This window comes from Lissotriton vulgaris, unplaced genomic scaffold (assembly GCF_964263255.1).
Source record: "Lissotriton vulgaris unplaced genomic scaffold, aLisVul1.2 SCAFFOLD_1342, whole genome shotgun sequence".
Classification (NCBI taxonomy): Eukaryota; Metazoa; Chordata; class Amphibia; order Caudata; family Salamandridae; genus Lissotriton; species Lissotriton vulgaris.
Genome location: NW_028248619.1, coordinates 518,435 through 544,212, shown reverse-complemented (window position 1 = coordinate 544,212; position 25,778 = coordinate 518,435). Strand labels below are relative to the sequence as shown.

The 25,778-nt window shown below is 44.8% G+C and overlaps 1 protein-coding gene across 1 annotated transcript in view; it reads left to right on the top strand.

Annotated features, from left to right (window-relative positions):
- The window catches only part of ENOPH1 (enolase-phosphatase 1), a 146,899-nt gene that overhangs the window by 6,822 nt on the left and 114,299 nt on the right, over positions 1-25,778 (top strand). The window contains exon 2 of the mRNA XM_086950027.1: positions 12,176-12,277. Coding sequence (XP_086806153.1) covers positions 12,176-12,277 — 102 coding nt within the window. The remainder of the gene's footprint in view (positions 1-12,175; positions 12,278-25,778) is intronic.

Here is a 25,778-nt window from a genome sequence, read left to right as displayed (position 1 = left end):
CTTGTGCAAATTGATTTTACATGTGATATATATGTTGAAATCTTATGTATAAACTTTTTTATTGATTCATTGTGTATATGTTATTTTTAAATAAAAATTACTCTATGTGATACTTGCTAAATAAATCAGATTTATATGAACTTGGTATACTAGTTTATCTATCCTGTACACTGTTTCACTGCACACAAAATTTGTGTTTTTATTATCAATGCGTTCTTGTACCTGATATCTTTGCAGGACCCCTAAGTTGCCTAGGTATTGTTATTTTGATTAATATTGTGCCCTGACCTAGGAACTTGTTACTAGTCGCAGGGGGTCCCTTTCTTATTTGCTTAGTATACATTTCGCGCCCACCCCCCACCGTGCGTGTTTATTCCCCATGTCCCCGCCCTCCCAGTCCAGGCTCTCAAGTGACCTTTCAAATTGGCCCCCTTGCTGTCCAGACGGACAATAAGCTTAATTCTGAGGACCTCCTCCTCTGTACAGACCCAGACGCCTCCTGTTTATCCAGCATAGGTTACTTATCCGATACACCAAGGCCAGGCGCCTTCTATCATGAATGTGAGCAGTAACTGGGGCAGAACTGGCCATAGCAGAGCACGTTACAGCGGATCGAGCCGCAGGCATGTTGTTTGTTTATTTTGGTGACCATAGACCGACAAACTTATTGCGTACTTCGCAACCTTTTGAGTCACGTGGTCTGGTGAACACGAGAGATTTTGGAGGCTTGTCCTGTTGAAATCAATGAATATTAAACATTTGTGGAGGAAGGTTTTCAGGAAATCTATGTAGACATTTAGCTTGGGATGATGGTTTAACTGGAACCTTGCACATTTGCATGTTGTCTGTTTGAACAGATAAGTAGAATTTCTATGGAAACGGCGAGTACAATTATACACAGTGCTTTAAATGCGCAGGTACTATCCGGCACTAAGTTCCTGCACTTCTTTAATGTGAAAGGGAAAGCACCTGCACTTCTCAACATTGCTTAAATACATTTAGTGACAGAGTACCGACACCTCTTAAGAACAAACAGGTCCTCTAAAGAGTAAGTACCTGTACTTCTAGATTTCCCTTTAAAGCATTAATTATAAGTAGGGACACCAAGCTTTCTATCCAGTGATAGACATTTCATCCAGGCAGTGCACGTCAAGCAGTGGCGGCTTTAAAGTGCCGGTTCCCAAGAGCTGAGTCATTGGTACTCATGTCTGTGTTAGATGAAGTGTATTGTAGATGGAAGCTGTGGTCATAATACTGCAGCTAGTTGCAAACAGCCTCGATTCTATTCAAAGGTGAAAAGAGCTACTCGAAGCTCAGTTGGTAATACTGTTCCAATATACGTTTAACTTTTGAGTCACAAGCTCTGGCAAGCTTAGAAGCCATTCGAAACAGACCTGTCAGATAAAATTCTTACCTTAACTTTGCAAATCCGTAGTGATTGAATTTTTTTTTTATTGAAAATCTATGCTATTTTTTAAATGGACTTAAGTGATACCCTCTCAATCGTGCATAGCAATCAAATTAATGTAAAGTGCCTGCTCTCTACACTTTTCTTCTCTTCCCACCAATACATGCATCTGCAATGTGAATGTAAAGAGCACCAATCTGGTCACCGTTGCATAACACAAAAGTGATTTGAATGTGGGCGGCACTTCATTCAGCATGCTTCTAACCAAGCACCCTCCCCCTACATTGTAACGTGCTATCCATCTGCTGATTCACTTCAATGTGTTATCAGGGAAGGAAAGTGTATTTTAATGCAATTACAATACAGACCAACAACAAAGAATCCCAGACAATACCACTTCCACTTTGTGCCCTGTTTGCCCTACACACTGCTGGATTGTCACCTCGGATTGCACTCTCCCCTCCTTTCCCCCCTTTCGGCCGCTTTGATGTTTTGGGCACGCCAAAGGAGCTGGCTCATTAACTACCAAAGAAGTGTCCATGGCGCTGGAAGGTCAGTCTGGCAGCTCGAAGGTACATTACAGTGCGTTTCCCTTTGTAAAGCTTGGTTGGCTATTTGTCCACTCCCTTTCATAACAAATTCAGAGGTTCCCGAGTATAAAGTGTCATTTTAAAGGTTTGACTGATTCGTTTTTAATTAAAAACAAAGGAAAGAAACGGTACCTCTAGATAGGCACTTGTTAAACTTTCTCTCTTGGGAAGTGTTCTATTATCGCATGCACTTGCAAAGCTATCAAGTGTCCCGAAAACGTACAATTAACATGTTCATTTTTAGCTGTGACCCCAACCTCTGTTACATGACTGCCTTGCTGCAGGCCTGCCTTAGCAGTTAAGAGTTTGCAGCACACTGAATGCAGGGCATCCAGTGTGCTGCAGGTATTCTATTCCTCAAGAGTGACCTCTGCGAACTTCACCTGCCAAGGAAACAAGCATTTGCAATGCAATAGGTCTCGTATTATGAAAGTTTCAGCTATTGGTATTGTAAATGACACATTTTTTATTTAGGTTTTGTTTTTGAAAATAGCGAAATTAATAGCTTTGTCATTTACCATGGCAATAGTTATAACTTTTGCAAATGTGACACCTATAGCATTTGTAATGCAATATGTGTTGTATTTACGTGACTTACATGTATTGATATTACAAATAACAATGGTTTTTAATTTTTTAAAATAATTAATACTTAAATAAAAGATATTGTAATTTATAATGGCAATAGCTTAAACTTTTGTAAATAACATTTGTGAAGATTATGTTCAGTGTATTTTATTGTGACGAAAATCCAATAACATATGTCAAATATTAACATCTTTTTGTTACATTTGTAATAAAGCTTGAAACATTGAGATAACATATTTGAACCAGTTGTTGTTGTTGAATGGTTGCACAGATTGATGCAGTGGTGGAGCTCAGTGATGTTGTGGTGCCACAGAGTGATGCTGTGGTGGTGCTGAGTGATGCTGTGGTGGTGCTGAGTGATGCTGTATTCTATGCTATGTTTTGTTTTGCTATCCTATGTTTTGTTTTGTTATGCTATGCTATGCTGTTTTGTTATGCTATGCTATGTTTTGTTATGCTATGCTATGTTTTGCTATACTATGTTATGCTATGCTATGCTATGTTTTGTTATGCTCTGTTATGTTTTGTTATGCTTTGCTATGCTTTGTTATGCTATGCTGTGTTTTATTATGCTATGCTTTGTTTTGCTATGCTATGTTTTGTTATGCTATGTTTTGTTGTGTTGGTATGCTATGCTGTGTTTTGCTATGCTATTATGTTTTGTTATGTTTTGTTCAGCCATGCTATGTTTTGTTTTGTTAAGCTATGCTGTTTTGTTGTGTTTTGTTATGCTATGTTTTGTTATGTTATGCTATGTTTTGTTATGCTATGCTGTTTTGTTTTGCTATCCGAAGCTTTGTTTTGTTATGCTATGTTTAGTTTTGCTATCCTATGCTTTGTTTTGTTGCGCTATGCTATGTTTTGTTGTGTTTTGTTATGCTATGTTTTGTTGTGTTTTGCTAGGCTATGCTTTGTTATGCTATGCTATGTTTTGTTATGCTATGCTAAGTTTTGCTCTGCTATGCTTTGTTCTGCTATGCTTTGTTCTGCTATGTTTTGTTATGCTATGCTATGCTTTGTTGTGTTTTATTATGCTATGCTTTGTTTTGCTATGCTATGTTTTGTTATGCTTGGCTATGCTATGTTTTGCTGCGTTTGGTATGCTATGCTGTGTTTTGCTATTATATGTTTTGTTATGTTTTGTTAAGCCATGCTAGTTTTTTTTGTGTTTTGTTATGCTATGCTATGTTTTGTTGTGTTTTGCTAGGCTATGCTTTGTTATGAGATGTTTTGTTATGCTATGCTTTGTTTTGGTATGCTATGCTTTGTTATGCTATGCTTTGTTATGCTATGTTTTGTTATGCTATGTTTTGTTATTCTATGCTAAGCTTTGTTATGCTATGTTTTGTTATGCTATGTTTTGTTATGCTATGCTAAGCTTTGTTTTGTTATGCTATGCTATGTAGTGTTTTGTTATGCTATGCTATGTAGTGTTTTGTTATGCTATGCTATGTTTTGTTATGTATGCTATGGTTTGTTGTGTTTTGCTATGTTTTGTTTTGCTATGTTTTGTTTTGCTATGTTTTGTTTTGCTATGTTTTGTTATGCTGTGCTTTGTTGTGTTTTGCTGTTTTGTTTTGTTATGCCATGCTTGGTTATGCTATGCTTTGTTGTGTTTTGCTATGTTTTGTTTTGCAATGCTATGCTTTGTTATACTATTCTATGTTTTGTTTTGCTATGCTTTGTTTTGTTATGCTATGGTATGTTTTGTTGTGTTTTGTTATGCTATGCTTTGTTATGCTATGCTATGTTTTCCTATGCTATGTTTTCCTGTCCTATGCTTTGTTTTGTTATGCTATGTTTTGTTATGCTATGCTGGTGAGGGTGAGTGAGGGTGGGTGGGTGAGTGAGGGTGGGTGGGTGAGTGAGTGAGGGTGAGTGTGTTAGAGCGAGGGTGAGGGTGAGAGGGTTGTGAGGTTGTGTATCCTATGCTTTTTTTGTTATGCCATGCTATGTTTTGTTATGCTATGCTGATGAGGGTGAGTGAGGGTGAGTGAGTGAGGGTGTGTGAGGGTGAGGGCGAGGGTGTGATGGTGTGTGAGGGTGAGAGGGTTGGGAGGCTGAGGGGGTGTGAGGGTGAGAGGGTTGGGAGGGTGCGGGTGAGGGTGTGTGCGGGTGAGGGTGTGTGAGGGTGAGGGTGTGTGAGGGTGTGTGCGGGTGAGGGGGTGTGAGGGTGAGGGGGGTGAGGGTGTGAGGGTAAGGGTGTGTGAGGGTGTGAGAGGGGGTGTGAGGGTGAGGGTGTGAGGGTGCGTGAGGGTAAGTTGCCAGATGCTCTTTCCTTGCAGTGAAAATAAAAACCTAGCCGAAAGTATTATGTAATGCGTACCTCTAAGTCCGTGGGTACCTTACAGAGAAACAAACTAATATTATTATAACACAATATTCGGATCCGTTCCGAAATAAAAAAGTCAAGGATACTAGGTTGAAGGTGGTACAAAGGTGTACAGAGGATCGTAAACAAAAAACAGATGACTGCCTTTAAACGTGTATTAGTACGTACAATAAAATTACTGTGGTAGAGTCGCCATCTCCTTGTAATTTATGTACGGAACAATACCACATAACATATGGACAGTCTTATTTAAATAATTATAGAAGCAACATTCATATCCAAATTTACGTGGCTTAAACAAATGTCCAAAACATAAAACAGTACAAGATCTGCACAACTGAGCACATGGAGCTGGAAGACATACTGGGTTTCGGGCAATAATGGGGGAAAAAAAAGCATGCTGCCTCGTAAAACGATATAACTGTGGGACTAGTCCTAGTTTAGAACGCTGCCTTTAAGAGGGCGGTTTTAAAGAAACACGGAAATCAGCATGCCCAGCCCTGGCTTTCGCGACTAGGTACAGTTTGAAACTCCCTGCCTGCTTCCAGGGCAAGGCCACCTTCTGTGCCTTTCATACGAGGCATCTGAAGTACAATTTTCGGGAGGCTTAAGAGATCTCCTCTTAAAAATTGCGACATTTATACAAATCTTTACACAATGTATTCCCGGTTTGGAAGCTCCCATGTGCAATCAATTACTGGTTATGCATAGTACTTAGCTTATGGAGTTTAGCAAGCATGTATACACTTCAATTACGTTTCAAAAACGTTTGACAACTTGAATTGCTTTTTTGTGTTTTATCATAATAATCTTTTGGGGATCTGGAACTATTATTTATTGCGCTTAAGCGTTCAGAGACCCGTGGAAATCGTAATGGCTGTTAAAATATTAATCATTAAAATGACAAGTCGGGTTCCATGGAGAAAAACTTTTTTTATTTTAGATAGCCTACTCGGCAGGCAGTAACTGTTCAAGAAAACACGGTTCTGACTCTACTCGGCAGGCAGGAATTGTTCAAGAAAACACGGTTCTGGCTGGAAACACACCAAGTCAGAGAGATGGATGCGAAAGAGACGGATAACGGCGACAGGAAGGGGAGCAGGAATAAGACTAGAGTGAAAGAAGGGCTCGCAAAAAGAGGGAGGACAAAATGCTTATGTATGCGTCATATGGGCTCTCATTAAATAAGTGATACTAGTATGTAGCTATTCCTTTGTAGCATAAATCTGCAATTCTGGAAGGGACAATGCCGCCAGGAGGAGTTCTCACAAATCAGAGACGCAGAAGCAATTCCAAACACCCCTCGGAAACCCGAGACGGCTGTAATGCAGAGTGCAGCTGGGGCAGGGCAGCGGAACCCTTTGAAGTCACGGCCTGCGGCCGTGAATAACCTACTCGGCAGGCAGGAAGTGTTCAAGAAAACACGGTTCTGGCTCTACTCGGCAGGCAGGAATTGTTCAAGAAAACACGGTTCTGGCTGGAAACACACCAAGTCAGAGAGATGGATGCGAAAGAGACGGATAACGGCGACAGGAAGGGGAGCAGGAATAAGACTAGAGTGAAAGAAGGGCTCGCAAAAAGAGGGAGGACAAAATGCTTATGTATGCGTCATATGGGCTCTCATTAAATAAGTGATACTAGTATGTAGCTATTCCTTTGTAGCATAAATCTGCAATTCTGGAAGAGTTCTCACAAATCAGAGGCTCAGAAGCAATTCCAAATACCCCTCGGAAACCCGAGACGGCTGTAATCCAGAGTGCAGCTGGGGCAGGGCAGCGGAACCCTTTGAAGTCACGGCCTGCGGCCGTGAATAAGTGACGGCGGGGGGCGGGGCAGCGGAAGCCTTTGATGAGGCAAATGCTGCTGGCAGGGAAGCCTGTGGGGAAATGCAAGCTCGTGCACGAAGGAGCTTGTGGTCACGTGATTTCACGTGAACTTTTGAAAATCCGGATCGTAAAAAGTGGATGGACGGCATTAGGTCTCTCTACGAGACCTAAAAAAGATGAAGCTCTCCCGTCGCCTGCAAGGCACCTTTAGAAATACTTCATCAGCCTTCAATCATTTGAAGACTGTCTCAAGGAACAGAATAACGTTTGTTTAAAACCGCTTCAAACTGCAGTTTTTTTACCATTCCTAAGTGCTGTAAACAACAGGGGTTACTGTTAACCAATTTAAGAAGACCCAGTTACCGACCTCAAAATGATGAATGGCTGAGTTAGCCTTGCCTTGATTGCACCTAATTGCCTGCATTTAACACCTGATGCCGACAGTGAGCCCTTACGTTACCAACCCCTCTTGAAAGCAAAATAGCAAACAGAAGTATCTTCTCATGTTTATGACCATTTATTTTTAAATGTTTATATTTATATATTATTTTTTTACAATCGGTTGTTCAAAATGTTTAATGTCATAAAAGGCAATGTATATCCTCAAAAATGTAGTTACAATGGGTATTAATGCCCCACACGAGTATACACACAGCATGTTGTACGGAAAGTAGCATAATGCTGGCCAATTTCTCATTTAGCCAAATCATGAAACTGCCTGGCACTCACTGTACTGCCGAATTAGGATTTCTATGTGTACTGTGGCTTATAGTTTGATCACCTGCATGCTGAAAATAAGGCCTGCAGCAGTGTTCTGGTGCCCTCTGCTGAACAGAGCCACACCACAACCACACACACAACCACAACCACACACAACCACAACCACACACACACAACCACACAACCACACAACACACACACACACACACACACACACACACACACCACCACACACACCACACATACAACACATACAACCACACACACACAACCACACACAACCACACACACACACACAACTACACACACACATACCTACACACACGCACAACTACACACACGCACAACTACACACACCCCCACACACACTACACACAACCACACCGTCAGTGCACGCTTTCACCAGGCACAGACACCACCAGCCGTCAGTGCACGCTTTCACCGGGCACAAACACCACCAGCCGTCAGTGCACGCCTCCACCAGGCACACACCACCAGACGTCAGTGCACGCTGTCACAAGGCACACACACACCACCAGCCGTCAGTGCACACTTTCACCAGGCACACACACACCACCAGCAGTCAGTGCACGCTTCCACCAGGCACACACCACCAGACGTCAGTGCACGCTTTCACCAGGCACACACACACACCACCAGCCGTCAGTGAAAGTTTTCACCAGGCACACACACACACACACACACACCACCAGCCGTCAGTGCACGCTTTCACCAGGCACACACACACACCACCATCCGTCAGTGCACGATTACACCAGGCACACACACACCACCAGCCGTCAGTGCACGCTTTCACCAGGCACACACACACCGCCAGCCGTCAGTGCACGCTTTCACCAGGCACACACACACACACCGCCAGCCGTCAGTGCGCGCTTTCACCAGGCACACACACACCACCATCCGTCAGTGCACAATTTCACCAGGCACACACACACCACCAGCCGTCAGTGCACGCTTTCACCAGGCACACACACCACCAGCCATCAGTGCACGCTTCCACCAGGCACACACACCACCAGCCGGCAGTGCACACTTCCACCAGCCACCAGTGCACACATCAATTGTTAACGCATCCACAATTAACTATTGTAGCAATCGCAGTATGGCACACTTTACTTTTAAACATATTCATCTAAAGCACAGCATGCCACCATTGCTACAAAAATAAATACACATTTTTTTGGCCTACAATTTATAGACTTTTGTTGCAATTGGTGTTGCAGTATTTCGCAATGCCAATAGCTCAAACTTAATTAATGCGAAACCAATTGCATTGCAAATGCTTGTTGATGCTTCCGCCATTTTGAACTGAGTACTGTAATCCTTCACTCACTTCATGCCTACCCAGTGTCTGCTTTGTAGCATCTGCTGATTCAGAATTCAAAAGGTCTGACAGGAAAGGTGTTATTTCCTCTGCACCTGGCACCAGCCTCCTAACAATGTCAAACTTGCTTCGAGACAGTATCTGCAACTACATTCTTGCAGCTTTCCTCACAGCGCTCAATAAAAGAAATGTTCAGCTTTAAGCACTGCAGCGTTAGTGCCCTCAGTGATTGTATGATTTACTGGTCGTTTGTGGAAAGCTTATTAAAGATCTGCACGACGAAACCAACTGTCTGACCATAAGACTATGCTCCTCTTAACTGCTTGGTCCAAATTGTCCCAGCCACTAAAATGGGAAATAACTCTAGAGAGATAAAGTGGTCCATCAGACCTATTTTCTGCCATAATTCTGGCCACTGCCCACACACTGTTTTCTGTTCAATGAGGCGACAAAGTCAGTGCTGCCTGCCATGTCTGTGCAGAGATCTATTGCGTTGCTGGAAACTCTCTTTCCTCTTCACAGGAAAAACCATTACGTTCAGCCAAAAAGAGATTACACTCTCTTAAATCTTCTTTCCTTTCACCCCATTTTGACAGACTGATAAAATGTGATATATGCCTCACTCCCCCTGTAGCCATAGCCAACATCCTCAAGGGCCTCCCCAGTGGTATAATACCAGTTACAAAGTTCAATTGGCCAATCGGTGTCAGAAGCTGCAGCAGTTTTACCTTTTTCGATTACCTACAAAAGCGTACTGACTTCCTGAAGGCTTGTACTTCTCTGCTGGAAGCCTTGACTCCTGTTAATGGTGCCCCTCTCAGTTCCTAAGAAGGACAGCTTTGTCCCTAGTCTTTCCCGCTTTTCAGAGGCAAAGGCAACTCCTTGTATCATTGCCATGTGTTAGAAACCATTAAATAAATTGGTATTACCCTGTGTCCCTCAGAACCTGGGTATACAGCTATGAGTTAATAACAGTTCTGTCGGGTATAAGAAATTTCCTCAAGGGGAATTGTAAAGAATTTTTTTCTTTAAACATTAAATACTAGAAGGGCCTATAAGTGATCCCGTAAACATGTGGAAAACTTCTCCTGACTCAAATGACACACAAATCTTTCAAGAAAATAATATCTTACAACCAATGGCACAACGCAAACCTCAAATTATGTTTTAAATACATTTTTCATATATCAAAACATGTGTATTTGTATCTTTTCATATTTCTCTTTTTAACGGCTGTCCAGACAACATAAAGTACAATACATCACATTAACATATACATAGTGAAAATCAAAAATCTCCCAGTGATCACATACACAAACATGAGACCTTGGAACCGCATATAATCAAAATGTCCCCAAAGATTTTTTGTTCAGTGTATATTTATATCTTCATTCCATATTCCAAGGATAGCTGACATAGGACATAACGTATTGTTGTTGACGTTTTGACCTTGTGTTCCAGTGTAATTGACTATAAATCATGGTGGGTCGTCCTCAGGACTAAAACACACCAAAGGGCAGCCTTAAATATATTCAAAGAAAGACACATATGATGTGTCCAAAACTTTATCTGTTGGTTATGTACCATGACATCTCTGACGCCGGCCGGGGTTCTCTCTTTGTGGGGATGTGCTTCATTTGTCTTGATTAGTTATCCTTCTTCAGTTGTAGTCCTCTTGCCCCAATCGTGGCTTCATTTCTTTTCGATTTTGAAGGTGACAAGCAGCAGCAGCACCTGTCTTGTCTACTGGGGTCTGAGCTGTCATGGTACCTAACTTACGGATGCCGTTCTGAACACATCATATGCATATATCTTTCTTTGAATACATTTAAGGTAGCCCTTTGGTCTGTTTTAGCCCTAGGGAAGACCCGCCATGATGTATAGTCAATAACACTTGAACACAGGGTGTTTGTGTGATTTGATTAATTGTTTTGAACTTTAATTTAGAGAAGGTTGTGTATAGTCTGAGCTCTCTGGGTTATTAAGGGGCCTAGTTACAGAGGCATTTTCAAGTATGTAAGTACTCCAAGACCTATAGTACTCTTATGTACTCCTACATGCTTTTGTGAACTAGCATTAAAGCATCAACACTAGGAATAAAATCGGACAGTTCAGGAAATATTCATATGCAATTAGTAATACTAAAAAAGGATTGCGTTCTGTTTGCACTTTTACTAAAAGGCAGTTGGACGCTTCAGGGCCTTTTCACAGATGCATGTAAGAGTCCGTAAAAGAGTACCTCTGTAGTACTAATTATCATACTTATAATGCTTTGGTGAATCTCCACGAATTATAGAAATTAGAGTGCATCTTAGGGTCCATGCTGATTTTAGTATTACCTCTTGCTTGTTGGGGGTTTATCACCTCCTTTCTAGCTAACAAGAGCATGCAATTGCAATGAGTTTTATCTGGCTACATTTCATCACGTTTTGAGTACTGGTTGCTTCTTCAAAAATTATATCCGAAATAATTTCTGCATTGCTTTCTGTAAAGTTTTCAATGTGGCGGCTGTCAGTCATGTCACAGTAGTTGTTTTTTCCCCATGCTATCTCTTTCATCGCAGCAGTGTGTATTAGAGTGACTTCACGGTTAATGGAGGTGCGCCAATATCCGCGGCTAATATGCCATTAGGGCTGGATTACAAACGCGCCCAAGGGTCACAACAGACTTTTGTACCTTCTTTGTATGCCCACAGAAGCCTGGGGCAGTTTAGTTCATGAATGGGCCACAGATACTTGTATGGTCCCTTCTGTAATACCAATTGTGCGGGCAACATGTTACATTAAAGAATGCAGGAGTCAGGTCCACACATTCATACTGTGCTTATGCAGTCTGTTGGTGCGCTCCCTTACTAAAGAATGCACAAGGTGTTTCCTTGAGGCCCTCTGGTAGCCCTCCTCACAAAAGTTGTCCATTGGTTGGCACACAAGCAATGCTCCCTTCTTTAGTGGCACAGAACTATTGCACCTCCTAGAAGCCTGTTTTCCCTGTGATACAGGCTGTCCGAAAAGGTATCCCCCCTCATTGCATGGGGCTAGACAGCATGCAAATAAGGGACTGCCCCTTGAGGTGGCATGGATGAAAAATATGCACCCCATGCATTGCACCACCTGCTGCCCCTTTCAAAATATTGTGTGGCACAATAAGGGGGCATTCGCAGTTGTGCCCCAAAGCACTTTCAGGATCAGGTTCCAGATGCCAGTGATGCTGCCTTCAAGTGCCTGCTTCATTACCCACTGCTTATTAGCAAGCACTGCTCATCATGGATTCAATCCCCATACTCGGCGGTTACTGTTCTAGTTAAATCATCTTTTTCATTGCAGGTACCAGAGTTAAATGATTTTATGTTTTTATATTTTGCAGGACATCTTGTTTCCGTACATAAAAGACAATGTCGAGTCCCACCTACGTGCACGCTGGGGAGAGGAGGAGTGCAAGGATGATGTTAAACTGCTAAGGAAACAGGTTAGTTTATTTTGAAACCATGCGCTTTCTACAGTTATGTAAGGTGTGGGTAGCAGAAGTGGAGCACAAGCCCATATGTACCACTTTTGTTGTGTCCACGTTAGGAAAGGGAGCAAAGGGCATCTGTCTCTGGTCATATTGCACGGATATTTTAGCAGACGAGGTCAAAAAAATGATAAATTCTGGATTTGCAATCGTTTGCTGTTTTTAACAGGAATAGGACAAATGTAGTTTTAAAATGTGAAAAACAAGTTTGTTTCTTATTATGATCATGGGTTTCGATATTCTTCTGTTAAAAAAAGGTATTCTAGATTTGAAATAAATTATAGGGAGAAGATGGTCATTGTTTGCGACTTTTTTTATCGCCATCTGTTTTTTTTTTGCTACAGAGCAAAATGTATATGTAAAATGGATTGAAACAAAAATAGGCATTACATCGAGGGGCCTAAATCACCTTGAAAAATCATTACCTAAGTTTCACTGTCTTTCCAAATATACCTGGATTCTCACCTGCCTTGTTGTTTTGCACCTACTACATGAAGTCAGAGACCTCCGGGACACCTCTGTTACTATTATCTACCAAATGTCAAACCTTCCCTAAAAAGCATCCCTAACCTGCGTACATCTGATTTCGTTGCTTAAGACATCCTACAGGATTACCTGGGACCAAATATTCCTTGGTCAGACATCCGATTAACCTTACCACACAACACTCCATCATACCTACTATTTGTGGTTTTGGTTCCATCTCTTTTAAAAATGTATTTATTCAGTTTTTCAACTTACAGTAATAAAACAAAAAGGGGAGGGGGGGGGGGGGGAGACTGCCTAAGATGGCGGATCTGCTTTAAGCTCGCTCCGCACCCTTCACCCGTTTATCCTGCAACATTGATGCGGCGGTTCTTTCATATAACTTATTTTAGGCTCACCGCATCGCCCTGCTGCTACTGCACTAGAGGAGATGGCGTCCAGTGCCCTTTACCCTGCTGTGGTCGGGAAAGAGCGATTTAATTTTTTTTACAATCGGCTTAAATCCATATTCTGCTCGATCTAAGATGGTTGAGAGAAAGTGGGGTTATTTGCATATGTGAAATAATGAAATGCCCTAGTGCCCATATTTTATTTGCTTGCTTATTGTTATATAGGGAAAAGCAGAATTGTATTAAAAGCAACCTTCATGAAAAATGGAGTGTACAACTGATGAGAAGTAATTACGTTTTTATTCTCAATGCAGTTTTTAGAAGTTGTCTGTGCTGTAGGACATTCTATAGTTGCGGTTTGTTATTAAGTGCTGATATATTGAATGTTTTATGAGAGATAATGGTATAATTGATTAAGTGATTTATTTTATGTTTAAAGTACTATGGTCCTAATAAATAAATGTTTGACTCTGAATCTGAGGAAGTCTTGTGTAAAAAGAAAAAATATTCCACTTCCTCATCTACCGAACGTTTTCTGAACTTTTGTTACTGGGAATTACAAACACACTTTGGAAGATGTTAGCAAATACAGTCACCACGCAACCATATAAGCCACCATATACGCCAGTTAGGTGGACCTTGCTCAATACTTACCTGTGGTAAATAGATATAGCAATGACTGTGGAATGTAGAATGTTGTGGAAGAGTGTACAATGGGAATATATCAGGAGCAAATCTTTAGGAGTGCGTCTTTCCGATGTCTTATATTGTTAAAGCTGGCCAGCAGTGGCTGAAGCGTAGCAAAAAATATTCAGCTTGCCCCTTTACACCCTGTATTTTAACACTGATGACGAGGATAATTAGAAGGTGAAAGAGAAGGTTGTGAGGGACAGAGCATCTCAATACAGGTTCTACCTTGCCAGGTAGGTTGGCTGTCACTTCAGACTTTTCCAAGGCTGTTCGTCAACTGGGTTCTTTGTAGGACATTTGATACTTGAATTTTATTTTCTTACTTTGCTGGAAGTAAGGAGTGGTTGAAAATGCAGTATTACCAGAGAATTTAGAAAAATAAGGAGGAAGTGGAACAGAAAAAGAAATGTAGGGTATAATACAGAAACATTTGATGGGACTGGGATGAATTGTCAGTAGGTGGAAAAGTATTTGGAGGCACTAGATTAGCTTATCTGAGAGATTATTGAGCCTAGCCCATGATGGACGTATGGGTGTCAGTGGAACCAAAGGCATTTTAAGACAAGGCTGTTGGTGACCAGGCTTGATTTACAAGTTGAAAGAAGATTAGTTAAGGAACTATGTTAAGTGCAGCTGCAGTGATAAGGTTTGCAAAACTCTGGTATAACCTTTGAAAACGCAAAATTACGGGAGAGATTATAAGAAGAGGTTGTCCATGGCATAGTAGGACCAACAGCTAGCATAAAAGGACCGTATTTAGTAATATTGTTCATAGAAAAATGGAAGGTGCACTCGTTGTAATCAAACACAGGGGCGTTGAGTCCATAGAAAAAAAGTTTTCTTTATTTCAGTGATTTTTTACCAAGATCTACACACAGCCAACGCGTTTCGTTCCATGTTGGAACTTATTCAGGGCTTCGAATAAATCAATGCCAATGTAGGCACAAGAAGCTTCGATCCAGTAGATAGGGAATTGTGTGACTACGACCGACGCAGTTACATTACACGCAGCAACTTAAAATTTAGTAAAATCCCAATATAGGCACAGGAGACTTTAATCCAATAGATCCAGAATATATGGCTGCGACAAGCTTAATCCGGTCACACGTAGCAGTACAAGGTAAACTGCTAAGCGCGGGTATGTATTCCAAAGGACCCGTTGGGGCGAAAAAGGCGGATAGCCACAAACTCCTTCAGCAGGGGTCCAAGATAATGGTGATTAGTAGAGGTATAGCCTATCTAAGATCCATCCCGGCATGATAACAGGAACAAACAGTATTTAGTAATATTGATAAGTCTATATTCCAGGTTAGAAGAGTCCGAGTACTTTCTAATTTTGAGTTAACAGATTTCAAGAAGTTTCTAGAATAAAGATTTCCCTAATGTAATTTTAGCAGACAGTGGGGTACAGCTAACATCAAAGTAAAATGGCAACGTTCTTGGAAGAATAGGCACACAAAATGTGTTTCATGTTATCTTGAAACAAATGGAGATTATGGGTGAAGCTTGAAAGGAGAGGTCAAAGCCAAAATAGGATGTATAGGCTCACACTGCATATTGTGACTGGAAAAACACTGTTTGAATTGTTTAAAAACAGAAACCCAAATACCGTGTTGAGTCTTGGTTGTACTAATTATGGCAAGACCATGGATGACACTTCACAGGTAGAGAGGAGAAATAAGGAGGAATGCAAGGTGGAGAACAAATGTTTGGGAGGATAAAAGAAAAAAAGGTATAAATGTTATCTATATGAAAGCTGGGGAAACTGTCAATATAAGGATTCCTGGCATTAGAAATAATGTCTCAATTTGTTCTGTCCTGCCGAAAACATTGAAGGTGTTCACCAATGCTGTTAAAATGGAAGACTGTTGAATCTGAATAGTGGTAAAAGTTGTGCCTCGGAGAGGAGGAAGTTAAACAGGGAGACCGAAATGATGCTGGGATAGGAAAATCGAAAGATGGAGTAGAACTAAAAGAAGACAGACGGGAGGTGAAGAATAGTATATTTTGGGCTACACTACTTAATGTTGGTATTGTAGTTATTTTACAACTTACTCAGTTTAATATGGTTGTCATCATCCATAATATGTGGTTTAATTTGAGTATAACTCCTGCTTCATTTAAGTTTATGCAAGTAATCATTAATATTGTTATTATAAATGTTTTTCCTTTACATTTTTGTTGTTGTGAGAAAGAGAAGTGTGTTGTGAACAGATATAGCAATGACAGTAGAATGTTGTAGAGTATGGAATAAAAACCTAAGAATCTTTAGCAGTGTATCTGTTAGCTATCATACTGTTGAAGCTGTAGGGCAACAGCTAAGGCGCATAAATTAATAAAGCAACCTGCCGCCTTACATCTTGATTTTTTTTTTTTAGCTTTTTAGAATTAAATTGTTTTTTATTGCAGAATACGTTATGAAATAAAACATCGCTTTCTCGCCTACAACCCAGTGGGCCGGCAGGGTTAAAGATCATCAAATGAAAACCAATAAGGTAAAGGATCAGGCATCCCTGTGGCAAATTAAATTGAAAGCAAGTAACCCACAACCTTTCCCGGGCCGGCCCCGTCACAAAAGATAAAACAGTTAGAAGGAAACCGGATCCAATGGGCGCTTCAATACTCGAGTGTGTCTACATTATCTATTGGAAAAAGGCCCCCCTAAAGAGATCTGAAGTGAATGACTCAGGTGTTGAATCAAAGAGTCTGCATTTCCATAAACTACAAACCAAAAATACAATTGAGAAAACACATAAGGGACCTAGAGAGAGGGTATTCCTCCTACCCCCCTACCCTCTCCTCCCTTCTCCAAGTGAGCTGGTATTGGTATCAGAAGCATATCATATATACCCCCAGAGGGGGTCCATGTGGCAACCCTCCCCCAAAATGGCTTAACCCGATGCCCCGGTTCCCAGACCCTCCTGTATGCCTGGTATTAGTTTCAGGATACACAAATAATTAGGACAGGTTAATTCTCGAAACTCTGAAGAGAGAATGGTTATAAAGGGAGACCAGATCTTAGCGTAATCCGGTTTATCTCCCAGAGTGGCCATCGACAGTCTCTCCATCCCTAAGAGAGACCACAATTGATGAAGCCACTGTGTGTGCTCCGGGATTCTATCAGTATCCAACAAGCAAGGAGTGTTCGATGAGCAGCGTTGACTGCGAGGGCCATCTGTCTACTCCTTCAGGAGTGTAAAGGTAAGGTAAGTGCGTTGGGCAGACCTAAAGTGATATAGGTAGGGAACCTAGGAAGGGAAGTGTTGAAAGTCCTATCCACATCATCCAATATTCTCTCCCAATACTTAGATAATTTTGGGCAATTCCACAAGAGGTGAAGAAGAGTTCCGGGGCTACCACAACCCCTCCAGCATAAGCCGTCACACCCAGAATTCCACTTTGTCATCCGGTAAGGGGTATAATACCAGCAGGTAATAATCTTAAGTGCTGTTTCAGTGTATCCCATAGAGTGAGCTGTGTGGTGAGCTCTATAATATGTCTTCCCACTCCTTGTCCGAAAGAGTCCGTTCAATTACCGCTCCCCACTGCCTCTCTCCAGTGGATCTGCTCCTACCAATGCCTTGGGAAAGGAGCGAACACAATTCTGATATGTTTGCTGTCATCATTTTTAAGGAATAGCCATTTTTCAAATGGAAGCATTGATCTGCCAACCAAAGGGCGGGAAGATGCATCCAGAACCCAATGTGTCAGTTGTGTGTGAAGAAAGTGGTCTGACTGGGAAAGCTCCTAGTCTCCTGCAAGTTGCTCAAAAGGGATATTATCCTTATGATCAAAAAGACAGCCTAACCGCTTACAGCTCCCTTTCGCCCAGTTCGCGCCTACCCCCTTGGCCATTCTAGGCGGAAAGTCAGGATTGGAGAGTATTGGGGCCATAGGCGATAGGAAAGTTGTTAGTTTCACCGACCGGGATACTCTGTCCCAGGCCTGCAATGTTGGCCTCGTGATAGGAGATGAGTACAGCCCCCATGCACGGGAGGGCCTGGGCAGCCAAACCTCCCTCCAAATATGCTGGCCCACAAGTTTCTGGTCCATAAAAACCCAGTGTTTCTCCGTCAACAGACCATTCCATTCCACCAGGTATCGCAATATAGAGGCCAGAAAATATTGGTTAAAGTTTGGCAAAGCAAGGCCGCCTTCCTTTTTAGGATGCCGCAACAATCTTCTGTAGCCTTGGGGAAACCGAACCCCATATGAAGCGCTCAATCTCTTTTTGAATGGTAGGAATCACTCCCGAAGGCAGCAGGTGGGGAAGAGTCTGAAATACGTACAAGGCCCTCGGCAAGAACATTCATTTTGACCACTCGAAGCCTACCCAACCACGACAGCGGCAGCCTCTGCCATTGAGCCAGGTCTTTCCGGATAGGTATAAGCAAATAAGTATAGTTAACATCAGACATTTTTGCTAAGTTTATTATTAAGGACCAGACCCAGGTAAGTTACTTTCTCCGACACACAGTCGAAATCAAACCAAGCCTTGAGAGCATCAACCGTAAGCTTTGTAGAGGTTAAGTTAAAAATGTGTGACTTTTGCAGATTAATTTTAAAACCAGAGACCCAACCAAAGGCATGCAAGTCTGCGACTATAGCTGGAAGAGACGTAGGGGGATGGGCGATAGAGAATATGACGGTCTAGAGGCTGATCGTGTGTTGATCGGTGCCAAATGGGATACCCCGTGTGTCGGGATTGTCTTGGAGCCGCTGAGCAAAAGGCCCCATATAAAGGGTAAAAAGAAGAGGTGAGAGTGGGCAGCCCTGCTTCATACCTCTCTGTAGCGGGTTGGGTATTAATGGGCAGGAGTCGAGTTTTGGTTCGTGTAGGTTTTATTTGCTGATACAAAAAGTCACTGCACGTCTTCCGTACAGGGGCCCTCCGCGGAGATCTGCTTCTCTCTTCTTTGGCTCTTCTTCGGGTTCCCTCCTCCTTTCTTTGGATGGGGCTCAGTCGAGTCTGTTCCTTGTCGGTCTCCGTGGTGACTTGCACTCCGCCGTGAGGGAAGACACGAGAGGTCGTATCAGTCTCTAGTCATGTGCCAACACCGGGTAATCAGGAAAGGGGGTGAGGGGACACCAACAGTGACTTCTTCTCACTAAGTGAGGGAACGAGGGAGTGTAGGGAGGGTAAATCGGGAAGCGAAGGGAAGCCGTTTACGTTACTGACCCACCCCTTCTCCCAACCCAGCCCGTGATACGTTTGCGTACCTCTGAGAGCCACACACCTCCTGGCGTGCGGCTGGGCGGCTTGTGTTGCCGTTGGCCTCCAGGCTCCCGCACCGCCGATGGGTCTCTACTCTCGTCTTCTTCTTCCTCCGTAGATGGAATACCGGGTCCTTTCCTCGCCTCTCTCGTTTGGTTCCTCTCGCTCCACGCCTCTCCTCTCTTCTCGCTCCACGCCTCTCCTCTCCACTCGCCTTCCGCTCCTCCGCTGAACAAGCACACCTGAGTGCTTTCACCTGCCGTATTTGAGGCTGGGTCGGGGTGGGGAGCCGTACAAACTGGTGGACCCCTGTCCCTAATTCCCCTCATTCCCTGCAGACTAACGCCCGAGGGCAGAGTGGGACAGCCTTTCGGATCAGGAAGGGGAAAAATACCTCAGCGCCTTTAACTGGACCTTGGACGATCAGGACGCGACTCCGCCCCCCTCTGACGTCGGAGATCACGGACTGGACAAAGGGCAGGAAATCCTGTATGGAGGGTGTGTCATCACCCCGGAGGTCGGAAGCGGAGAAGCGGAGCCGGAGAGGAAGTGTGGAGTTACCTGTGAAGACGAGAGAAACGAGAGCGGAGGAGAGCCAGGAGGCCAACGACCCTGTGTTCCGCCGTGCCACACTCCCGAGGGAGGAGTGTGGCTTTCTCAGGTACGGCGGCGTTGGGCAGCGTGGGTGGGGAAGAAGAACGCCCCTGTGTAGATTCTGTACATAACCCTGTGTGTGCCTTTCCCATGTATAACCCTATACCCGTCCTCCCTCCCTACCCGTCCAGTATTCCTCACAAGCCTACCCCCCCCTGCACGAGCACAGTCAGCTTATAGCATACACGGGTGTCCCCTCACTATCACTCGGTCCCCTGGAGAGTACGCCGTGTCGGAACCTTAAACTAACGGCTCCCTCTGTTGGTCTCCTTTTCCCTCGGTATTCCTGAGATGGAGGACTGAAGCTGACGCCGCATACGCTTGTCAGGAAAACCAACGCCCCGAAGACCCCGCCACCACGAACAACCTGGAGTTCGCAAGGGAAAGACTGACCTTTAGGACCTGGCGCACCATAAAAATAAAGCCCAGTTTGAAGAGACACACTGGTTTACAGCCTCTTTTTGTACCCGAGCCTACTACCACACCCCCTCCCACGCCCACATTGGTGTCAGAAGTGGGATCCGCCCCTTCCCTGCAGGACCCAGCGATGGAACAGGTGATCCAGCAGCTAATTGAGGGGCAACAGAAGCTGGAGTGGGCCATCAGCCAGCAGATGTCAACCGCCGATGCGGACCGGGACATGTTCAAAACGACTATCGCCGCCCAGATGGATGGCCTACAGAAGGTGGTACAGAACCCAGGAGCCCCTATGCCTATGGAGAGAAGACACTTTGGGCCAAATCCCTCTGGAGTACAGTTACAAAAATACGTACCGGGGGAGGACCCCGACGCCTTCCTAATTAACTTTGAGAGAGCGGCCAGAGCCTGTGGGTGGCCGGAGGAGAAGTGGCCTTTCTTTTTAGCCCCCCTACTATCCGGCGAAGCCCAGGCGGCTTATCAAGTAGCCAACCATGCAGGAGTGACCCCCTACCTGACGATCAAAGCAGTGATTTTAGACCACTTGAGGCTGTATACTGAAGCATATCGAATCAGGTTCAGGAAGGAAAAAGGAGTTACTGGGGAGCACCCTAAGACACTCTATCTTAGACTCAAAATGGCCGCAGACAAATGGTTGAGAACTGAGAGCCGTAGCAAAGAAGAAATAATGTCCAGTATATATCTGGAACAATTTATGGAGGCTCTACCCTATGGTACTCAACGTTGGTTGAGACAGCATTCCGGTCTAACCCCCGAACAGGCCATCGAGATGGCTTCCAATTATAACAGGGCGATGCCCCGTACGTTCCCTTGGGACACTGACAAGGGCACCAAAACCAACCCTGGACCCATGAAGCAGGACAAGAAGAGCAGCAAACCAACCTTGGAAATTGTGAAGTCCCGGCCAATGAGATATGAGATTCCCACCAACAAGGGTCCACAGTGCTTTGAGTGTGGGGAGTGGGGCCACATAGCCAGAATGTGTCCCAGAAAACGAACAACAGAAGAACCTATGGAGTTCGGCTATATACCGAGAGCCGTGATGTACACAGCAGAGATGGGGCCGTCCTTTTACGTAAGGATTTATGTGAACAGCAAATGTGTAAAAGCCCTTGTAGACTCTGGATGTAGGCAATCCGTGATTCAGTCAAGACTAGTCCTACCCTCCCAATTAGGGCCCAATGCTCTGGTATATATCCGATGTGTACATGGGGATGTGAAACCCTATCCCGTAGCCCATGTCACCCTCCAACCGATAGGTAGAGAACCCTGTGACGTAAAAGTGGGAGTAGTGGACTCCCTACCAGAGGACCTAATAGTGGGAATAGACAACCCTGACTTTCTCGCACTCTTTAGGAGAGAATTGAAGGGACAGCCCCAGGGAGCGTATCTAACATCAGAGCCATGGGAGTTGGATAAGGGGTTCAAGTTGGCACAGGCCAATGACCCAACCCTTATGAACGCCTGGGAGGCGGCCCACAGAGAACAGACGACACCAACCCAAGGGTATCCCAGGTTCAAGATAATGAATGACCTGTTATATAGGGAAGGAAAGGCAGGTGAACCACTTCAGCTAGTTGTCCCAAAAGACTTCAGGGACCAGATTGTGTTTCATGCCCATACACACTTGACAGCAGGACATAGCGGTGCCAAGAAGACACTACAAAGTATAGTACGTTTGTTCTTCTGGCCTGGTATTTATAAGACAGCAGAGACTTATTGCAGACAGTGTGAGGTCTGCCAAAAAAAGAATATGAGCAGGCCACCAGCGGTGCCTCTCCAGCCTTTACCAATCATAGGCAACCCCTTTGAGAGGGTAGGTATGGACCTTATAGGACCACTTCCCCGTACAACAAGGGGACACACGTATGCCTTGGCTGTAGTGGACTATAACACTAGATTCCCTGAAGCTTTTGCCCTTAGTGCCCCAACTACAAAAAACGTGGCAGAAAAACTGATTGAGTTATTCTCAAGGGTGGGATTCCCCAGGGAGATCCTCACGGACCAGGGGACCCCCTTTGTTTCCAAAATGATGACTGAAGTGTGTAAAATGCTAGATCTGCGACACATACGTACCTCGGCCTACCACCCACAAACAGATGGTCTGGTCGAGAGATACAATCGTACGTTGAAAACCACACTCAAGAAGCTGTTAACTGCAGAAAACAAGGACTGGGATAAGTTGTTGCCCTTGGCCCTTTATGTTCTGCGGGCACAAGTACAAAGTAGTTTAGGGTTCTCGCCTTTTGAACTTCTTTATGGGCGACAGCCCAGATCACTTTTGGAAATCACCAGGGAAGCCTGGGAAAGAGAAGAAGCGGCAGATCAAAGGTCCCTGTTGGAATATACTAAACAATTAAAATCTAGATTAGGCAAACTAAGAGATCTAGCCTATTCCCATTTGGAAAAAACCCAGGTCAAGCAGAAACAATACTACGATAAGGGGAAGAAATGGAGGATACTGAACAAAGGTGACTGGGCCTTGGTTCTTCTACCATCGTCCGCCCAAATGTTTAGAAGTGAATGGAAGGGACCTTATCAGATCACAGAGACCATAGGCAAAACAACATACCGAGTACAGGTCACTCCCCTACGTCAACAGACCTTCCATATCAATCTGTTAAAGAAGTGGATTGGTCCCCCTCCTAAATCAAACCAGCTAGTATTACCGGGACGAGACGACAGCTCGACCTTGGGACAACTACCCATTAACCCAGAGTTGACAAAGACCGAACGAGATGAGCTTGTACAAAGGTTACAACGATTCTCCTCCATGTTCTCAGACACTCCTGGTTGTACACACCTAGCAGAACACTGCATAGAGACCGAAGAAGGAAAAGTGGTCAAGCAAAGAGCATATCGAATTCCAGCAGCCAGGAGAGCCGATGTAAAAAGAGAAGTAAGGGACATGCTGCAGCTCGGCATCGTACGACCATCGAGGAGTAACTGGGCTTCGCCCATAGTGATGGTCCCGAAACCGGACGGGTCCACACGTTTTTGTATGGATTTCCGGGCTTTAAACGCTATCTCCTCCTTCGACGCCTTCCCTATACCCAGAGTGGACGAGCTGATAGAAAGGATAGGAGAAGCCAGGTACATCACAACCCTTGACTTGACCAAGGGATACTGGCAGGTGCCACTACGGGAAAGTGACTGGCATAAAACAGCCTTTGCCACAGACGATGGCTTATTCGAGTTCAACGTATTGCCATTCGGGCTCCACGGAGCCCCGGCAACGTTCCAGCGATTGATGAACACCGTTTTAGCCCCCCACACCGGGTATAGTTCTGTATATCTCGATGACATTGTCATCTTCAGTCTCACATGGGAGGAACACTTAGAGCACATAGACAGAATCCTCACAGCCTTACAAAAGGCCGGACTTCATGTCAACTCAAAAAAATCAAGAGCCGCTTTTCCCAATGTAAGATACCTGGGGTTCATGTTGGGGGAGGGGGTTATCGCGCCCCAAGAGGAGAAAGTAAGCGCCATAACCAACTCACCATTTCCCTCTACCATCAGAGAACTACGGGCCTTCTTGGGTCTTATAGGCTATTATAGGAGGTTCATTAGGGATTTCGCGAACATCGCCTCCCCCTTGACAGACCTCCTCAAAAAGAATACGAAATTCAACCGAGGAAAGCCACCACCTGAAGAAGCCCGACTGGCGTTTGAAACCCTAAAAAGTGCCATCACATCCAGTCCAGTATTAATTCCCCCAAATTATGAGAAACCATTCATTCTGGCAACAGACGCCTCGGACACAGGGGTGGGGGCGGTACTATCACAGGAGGGTGAGGACGGGTTAGAACAACCTATCCTATATATTAGTCGGAAATTCCATCCAAGGGAACGCAAATACCCGACAGTAGAAAAAGAGTGCCTTGCGATACGATGGGCAGTGGACAAGCTAAGGTACTATCTGGAGGGGAGACCCTTCACACTGCATTCAGATCATGCACCCCTGCAATGGATGCAGAAGAATATGTCCCAGAACTCCAGAGTCCTGAGATGGTTTCTGTATCTCCAGCCCTTTACCTTTAGGATAGTGCACAAAAAGGGGATAGACAATAGCTATGCAGACTATCTATCGAGGGTACCCATTCTCCCCGATCGGGAGAAACCAGGGGGGGTGGTGTGTAGCGGGGTCAGGGTGGGGAGCCGTATGAACTGGTGGACCCCTGTCCCTAATTCCCCTCATTCCCTGCAGACTAACGCCCCGAGGGCAGAGTGGGACAGCCTTTCGGATCAGGAAGGGGAAAAAGACCTCGGCGCCTTTAACTGGACCTTGGACGATCAGGACGCGACTCCGCCCCCCTCTGACGTCGGAGATCACGGACTGGACAAAGGGCAGGAAATCCTGTATGGATCACCCCGGAGGTCGGAAGCGGAGAAGCGGAGCCGGAGAGGAAGTGTGGAGTTACCTGTGAAGATAAGAGAGACAAGAGCGGAGGAGAGCCAGGAGGCCAACTACCCCGTGTTCCGCCGTGCCACACTCCCGAGGGAGGAGTGTGGCTTTCTCAGGTACGGCGGCGTTGGGCAGCGTGGGTGGGGAAGAAGAACGCCCCTGTGTAGATTCTGTACATGACCCTGTGTGTGCCTTTCCCGTGTATAACCCTATACCCGTCCTCCCTCCCTACCTGTCCAGTATTCCTCACAAGCCTACCCCCCCCCCCCCCCCCCCTGCACGAGCACAGTCAGTTTGTAGCATACACGGGTGTCCCCTCACTATCACTCGGTCCCCTGGAGAGTACGCCGTGTCGGAACCTTAAACTAACGGCTCCCTCTGTTGGTCTCCTTTTCCCTCGGTATTCCTGAGACGGAGGACTGAAGCTGACGCCGCAGACGCTTGTCAGGAAAACTAACGCCCCGAAGACCCCGCCACCACGAACAACCTGGAGTTCGCAAGGGAAAGACTGACCTTTAGGACCAGGCGCACCATGAAAATAAAGCCCAGTTTGAAGAGACACACTGGTTTACAGCCTCTTTCTGTACCCGAGCCTACTACCACACCCCCTCCCACGCCCACAGAGGCGTATCCGGGCTCCTCCTCCTCACCGGTCCCAGTCCAGTTAAAGGGGCCGCATCCTTCTTCTTCGGCGTCACAGCTGTGCAATTCGTTGGTCCCAGTCCAGACCGGCGTGTGCGATGGCTGAAATGAAAGGAGGGGGGGTCACAAGGTGAATACCCGCTCGGGTTGTCGAGTTTGTAGAGTGAACCTGAGGCATGTCGTCCTAGTTACACTCTCCCAATTGCGAACCCACCCGAACGAACACCATTCACCTTAACGGAAGTGCTAGGGGAGCTATAAATACTGGCAATCCAAGTGCGGAACTGGTTGCCACAACCAAAACGTTCCAAAGTAGCAAACCGATATGGCTAGTGTACGCTGTCGAAAACCTTTTAGGCATCGACGGCCAGTAGCAAGGCCTCCTCCTGCGACCGATGTACCTTGTCGATCAAGTGGCAGACCAGCTTCATATTGTCCCACATTGTCGACCGGGGATAAAGCCTGCCTGGTCTAGGTCTACGAGGCCAGGCATCGGAGGATTTAAACGCTGGGCAACAGGCATCAGGGGATTCA